At 39.0% G+C, this 6,695-nt stretch overlaps 1 protein-coding gene across 1 annotated transcript in view; it reads left to right on the top strand.

The window, feature by feature from the left end:
• Positions 1-6,663, top strand: part of znrf1 (zinc and ring finger 1) — a 37,154-nt gene extending 30,491 nt beyond the window's left edge. The window contains exons 4-5 of the mRNA XM_082159500.1: positions 1,761-1,852; positions 4,925-6,663. Of these exons, the coding sequence (XP_082015626.1) occupies positions 1,761-1,818 (58 nt within the window). The 3' untranslated portion in view covers positions 1,819-1,852; positions 4,925-6,663. The remainder of the gene's footprint in view (positions 1-1,760; positions 1,853-4,924) is intronic.
• The last annotated feature ends 32 nt before the right edge of the window (positions 6,664-6,695 follow it).

The raw sequence follows: 6,695 nt of genomic DNA, 5'->3' as shown, positions 1-6,695 counted from the left end.
CTTCTGGGAACGTTCATGTCACAATATTCCTCATTTAAATCATTCCCGGCCAAGGCACACGCAAAAAAAGGGCCTGGTTGAGTAAGTTAGTAGTGGTTTGAAACTCGTAGTTATGGTAAGAGGTGTTGCATTTCCAAAACACACTCAAAACGGTCAACCTATCACAGCACACTGGTCCAGCCGACCAATCAGAGCACATTGCACTTTTCGGGAGGAGGAGCTTCATAAAGACAGGATCTAAACTTCATGCAACGCTGCACAGACCGATGGGCGTCTTGACTGGTTAGAAATGTGTCTGGCTTGAGACAGCGCCGACGCCACGTCACTGACGTATGGCATCAAAATACCGCGAGAGCGATTCGAGAGCAGACGGCTTGTTCATTCTGCGCAGCTTCTCCACAGCGGCTGCACGGGATCTGATGACGACACAGCTGTTTCACGATTGGCCGGATCAACCGCATGACTACGATTGGCCGGATCAACCGCATGACTACGATCACATGCGTTTCGTGTTTATTCTGACACCTTAAGTTCCGCCAATGCGGAACTTATGTTTTTATAACAGTAAAAGCTCTTTTCATGTAGTCACGATGTTGTAATGTCATGTTTATCTAAAGAAAACTGATAAAAAAAACAGACCCCACTTCAATGGTATTGCAATTGAATAGGCTTATGTTGAACTTTATTCTTGTACGAACAGATGCTGTATTAAGCAGTACATAAAGTATTGAATGAAAACTGTGTATTTGACAAATACTGCATTTAATTCACTTCATCTGTGATAAAGTAGGCAAACACCACACAAGCGTCACTACAGGAAGCAGAAAGTGTCGGACTTCACGTCTCTGTTTTCAGCTCCTCCCCGACTGCAAGCGGCATCTCTCTGCGATCGGTTGCATCCAGCCGAAGTCGAACACACAGAGTGTTACTGACAGACTGGGAAGAGAGGAGCTGCAACCATGTAAAATATGTGAAAATAAATAACATTCAAGCATGAAAACCTATTCTAGCAGCCCCCCCAAAAAAAAAAAAAAATCAAGACTTTGTAAAAGGGCATCATAGGTTCTCTTTAAACATGACAGGAAATGTTAGCTTTTAGTCCGTCAAATGAATGACAAATTGCCTGAGAATTAACAATCTACTTTTTTTTTTTTTTTTGCTGAACATGAACACAAACCTTGTCATATCCTATATATAATTATGTGATTATGTAACTATATGATTGACATTTGATGTCTGTATATGGTGTCTCAGCAGGAGGTACTGGCTATTGAATAGCACACTCACGCATATGTCTGAAACCCCAGACACCTTGAAAAGTGAACCGATTGGCTGGCTGGTGTTGTTTTGCAATCAAACAAATTTGCCACAAGCAAGTCATAAGCTCAGTCCTAACCAGGCGAGACGCAATAAAGCGACAACCAATAAATCCTTTCACTTCCAAGTTAAGGCTTTTGGCCGAACCAGCTGCGACTGGCAAGACATTTGTGACTCTTGCTCGGTTTCTATATCCAGTCCAGAATTCCGCTCCACATCGCTGTACGTTAAACATCAAATATGTTCAGATTGGCTGTGATTTTGTCAGTTTCTGCCCTTTTAGTGAGGACGGAAAAATTATTTGAAGCTTGAAACTCATTGTGCCTGCTTAGGACTTATGTAGAATCATTTAAAAGCAATATGCTACTGTAAATGTTGTTTTTCTGACATAGATTGCATTAATATTGAGCCTAAACTGACATTTGTATCATATTTTTCATTAGCTGTATAGACTCCTGGTTTGAGATCAACCGCTCCTGCCCTGAACATCCTTCAGACTGACCTCCATCATCTACTTCTGCTAACACTGAGAAAGGTGAACCCCATCACACAAATATCCACCCATATGCAAACACGCCTCGATAATCTGATATTTCAAGTAATCATTTTATATTGACATTTTTTACTTTATCAAACTGTAATTAGCAGCACTACCTTATCAATTCAATGCACCACTTTTGAATAGACTTTAGAAAGCATCCTCCAGAGTAGCAACACAAATCTTTTTTGACAAGCTTTTATCGTAAATACGCCTTCACACTTGTCTGGAACATTTTTAGACACGTAGTAAATGTGAAATTAACACCTAAATCCCCCTAATGGTTTCATGACCTATTATGAAGGAACTCAAATTTCTATGCAATGCAAATGAAAGTTTTCACACTTGAGTCCTCAATTAAAAGAAACTGCATTCACAAAGATCTAGAACTCAGACTACTTTTATAGTATAATAATAATAATTTACTGCATATGCAAGTTTTCATACTCGAGTCCTCTATGAAAAATTGCATTCACAAAGATCTACAACTCAGATCACTTTAATAATGTATTGTTAATAATAATAATAAATATAATACCACAAATTATATTTATATGCAAATTAAAGTTTTCACACTTTCACACAATCAATGGCAAACGGTGACGACTTTAACCGGGTGTACTGAAATTGTGCAGCTTTAACTTATAGTTTAATATATCAAATATATATACTTATAGCGTAGCTAATAAATACTTATATCATAAATGTAATTAATTACAATCAACCAAGTTGTAATAATAAAAAATATAAGCATTCTTTAAAAATAAGTTGAAGTAATGCAAATTGATGAAAACGCATATACTATCGAATAATAATCTCGGATAGTTACAGAAGATCTACTTACAGTATATAAATATTATATAAAAATATATTTACCTATAGAGACAATGAAATACTATTCAGTTATGATTCTTTCTTTTTTTTTCATTTGATTTTAGTTTTGTATCAAATACAATGTGATTTTCGGTGATCGAGATCTGGCAGCAACAGCATATTTTTCCGCTTGGGCGAGCGATTCGCGGACAGCTTTCCCTGCGCACGAAATCCAGTCCCCTATTTGCCAGCCAACCAATGAGAATGCAGAACAATGATGACGATGCATAACAAAAGATTATAGGCGCTAGAGCTGTTTGGTGTGTTCAACTTGAAGCGACGTTGTGCAGACCGATCGGTGTATGGCATCAAAGTACCCCGAAAGCGATTATAGAGCAGACGGTTCCGTAGTTTATAGTTTATATTACAGTATACTACGGATAACGTCTCGTTTTCTTGCCCCCTCTACATACTCTGGGCCCTATCTTGCACCCAGCGCAATTGACTTTGTACACCGACGCATGTATCATTCCTATTTTGCACCCGCGCAAAGCGGACTTTTCCCTCCACAGACGCACGTCGGTTAACTAAGAAATACACTTGCGCTCCCTGGGGCGGTTCAGCGCAAAGAGGAGGCGTGTTCCGGCGCAAACGTTCCTTCATGCTATTTTGCAGGTTTAGAAAACAATTGCGCCACTAACCAGGAAAAAATAGTTTAAAGTCAGTGGCGCGTTGCGCATGTTATTCATATGCTATTTTAAGGGCGCATGCTTGGCCATAACCAATGTAGCGTGTGCACAACGCGCACTTTGATTCTCTCACACAGAAGCAGCAGTTTTCATTTTTGCAAATCATACATTATTACGATAGATAGATAGATAGATAGATAGATAGATAGATAGATAGATAGATAGATAGATAGATAGATAGATAGATAGATAGATAGATACATACATCTAACTTACACATTTACCCAAATTATCATACGCCTGTTTAACCGAAGTTAATTTGGGTGGGTTTCTCCATCCCCAATGTCCCTGACGAGAACGTCGGTCTCCTCGGCTGTGAACCGCTGCTGGCGCGCGCCTGGCAAATCCGCCGTTATAATAGGAATCCGCTTTAGAACAAGCGCGCCTGCTCTTAAAGGGAATGTGAGATGACGCTCTGATTGGTTTATTTCACGTTACGCCCAAACCACACCTATGAATAATAAAGCTACTTCAGACCATCCCCTTTTAGATTTGCGCCAGGCGCAAGAGGCATTTATCCCGCCGGGAAAATAGCAACAGCGCCGGAGATCCGCCCACAAAGTTACTTGCGCTTTGCGCTTGACACTTGCGTTTCAGATCGTTAAAATAGGGCCCTCTGTGTTCTTATCGATGTGTGTTCGGTCTGCATTTTGACCCGGTATATGTATGTATGTATATATATATATATATATATATATATATATATATATATATATAGGGATTTTTGGGATGCCCGATATATCGGCCACCATATCGGTTTCGGACAGTATATGTAAAAAAAAATGTTTTATTGGAATCGGCCCGAAAAGATAATTTGACCGATATATTAAAGCCAATAAATAATGGATTATTTAAGCTGATGCACACTGTTCACCATGATGTTTTAGAATTTCTTGAAATATGATTGGAATCACTTTGAAAAGGAAAATCCAATTCAGTGCCTGTGTCTGTTATATAGGCTACATAAAAATATAAGAACATCATTATAATTGTGTGCTTGGGACATGGTGAGACTTTTGTTTTTGTTATCAGGCTCTCAAAAATTATATAAAAAATTGGATTTAGATTTATCTGCCAATATATATCGGTTATCGACTTTCAAATATAAAGAATTATTGTTATTTCATATCGGTGCATCCCTAATATATATATATATATATATATATATATATAGGCTACAGAAAAATTCATTGATGTGGTATTGAAAGGAGGTCTGCTGCCAGTTGCATAAACATAGCCATTATGTTATGACCAACTTGCAATTAGTCAAAGGGCCAAATCAGTTTTCAAATTAGATCAATCCATGTTTTTATTTTTATTTTATATATATATATATATACAAACAAACACACGTTATATGTTACCCACACCACTGACTTAAAAGGTCTGACCATATTCAGACCTGCTCCTTAGACACGTGACATAAAACAAGACCAAGTGTGAAAACACCCTCGGGGTCATTATAATTCTTATATTCCTTCTTTATCTCTTTTTCCTCTCACTGTAGGGCACTTTATGGACCTAAACCTGGATATCCTGACACAAAAATAACCAAATAAATCAATCTACCAACCAATTCGGTCAAACCTACGGAAACGGAAATGTGTCATCGCAAAACTGAACCAAATAAAAGCGTTCATCCAGCCGACACCGTCATTACTACTTGCATCCCAGAATCTCCTATGCGCTGTGCTAGAGAGTGCTAAACTGCTAACCGGATCCCCCACGCCAACCACCAACACCGGATCTCTGGCTTTGGATAACATCTCGTTTTCTTGCCCCCTCTACATGCTCCGTGTGCTTGTCGACGTGTGTTCAGTCTGTAATTTGACCCGGTCCTCTCTCCTTGTGTATGTAATCAGATGGAAGGAAATGGGAAAGAGGGGCGGGGCAACAAAAAGGGCGGAGCGATAAAGGGGCAGGGCACTAGCGGCAAACAAGTAGGAAGTAGAACACCCTTTGCAAACCAATCCAGAGGCCATACCTGTCCTGTCAGTCAAACCATGCTGATTAGAGGAGCCATAAGGGGTGTGGCAGGGGGCGGGGTTTCATAACTGGTTCGTGGGAGGAGTTTCGTGTGCCGGTTCACTAGTTAGTGATGTGTTGGACAGCCGGTGGATGTAGATTTACTTATTCTGTGTGTGCATGTGTGTGATCATGTGTCCACAGGCGGGGAAATGTGTAAATTGTGTTTCCTGTTAGTGCCAGAGGAAGTCCAAGACATCAGTATGTGTGTTGGGATGGGGGTTTACGGTCATAAACGGAGAGAAATACACTCTCAGTCTGTCTTCAAATGTTTACAATTCACAGTAGATGTCTTTCCCCCATGGATTCTGAAACGATAAGAAGCTCAAAGCTATTTTCCTAGTTTCATCTGCAATTTTTGGGCAGTTATTATGAAGCGCTGTCCATAATATTCGGACAATTTCCCTGTAAAAGCCTTGAGTACGTATTCAGTGTGTGTGTGTGTGTGTATGTGTGTGTGATTTCAGCTTCTGTCCATCTTCCCATGTTTTCTGTATATGACCGACCAGCTTGCGTCTGGTAAGCTAATGTTGCTTCACTACTGTATGTAAAACCCAGATAAACTGGTGTGAATCTATTACAAGATCATTTCTATGATCTGCATTTACTTTTTATTTTTGAAAAATCTGTGAGAAACCTCACAAGAAATATATTTAACCTTCAGGATGCCTCCGTCTACTGTGTAAACAGCAAGCACTGTTAGAAAATAATGTTGCAGAAATTGTAAAAAATAATAAAAAATAAAACATTTAAAAAACGAAAGGCGTAAAATGAAAAAGGTAGAAAAAATAACTGCAAGAAAATATTTGACAACCTATTACTTTTTGTGTTGGATAGAAGTAGAGCATTTCTGAGGTTTGTTTTCCTGCTTTGTGCCTGTAAATGAGGGCATACAAACACCATCCATCAAAACAATGGATAACAATTTCGCCTCACCGTGTAAAACAAATCAAACAAATAAACCGAGTCAGGTAGCGTAGTACTATCTTGTGCAGCATGGGCTGCAGAAAGTGACTCGGCACTCTCGAAACCCATCCTTTTCTTATTTTTGCGTTCAAGTCTGTTATTTTGTATGTTTTTCTTTTCTTTTTTTCCAGGGATATGAACGGATGCCTGTTTTTAGGAAGTACAAATAAGTGTCTGATGATTTTGATGTGCAATCTGTGGGACGAGTAATAATGATGATGATCATACATATAATTAAAACAAGATGAAATAAGACCAGATGTTGCTTTCTTTTAACGATCGGTCCA

Source organism: Leuciscus leuciscus, assembly GCF_965113295.1.
Source record: "Leuciscus leuciscus genome assembly, chromosome: 25".
Taxonomy (NCBI): Eukaryota; Metazoa; Chordata; class Actinopteri; order Cypriniformes; family Leuciscidae; genus Leuciscus; species Leuciscus leuciscus.
Note: the sequence above shows the minus strand (reverse complement) of the source record. Positions and strands in the feature narration are given on the sequence as shown.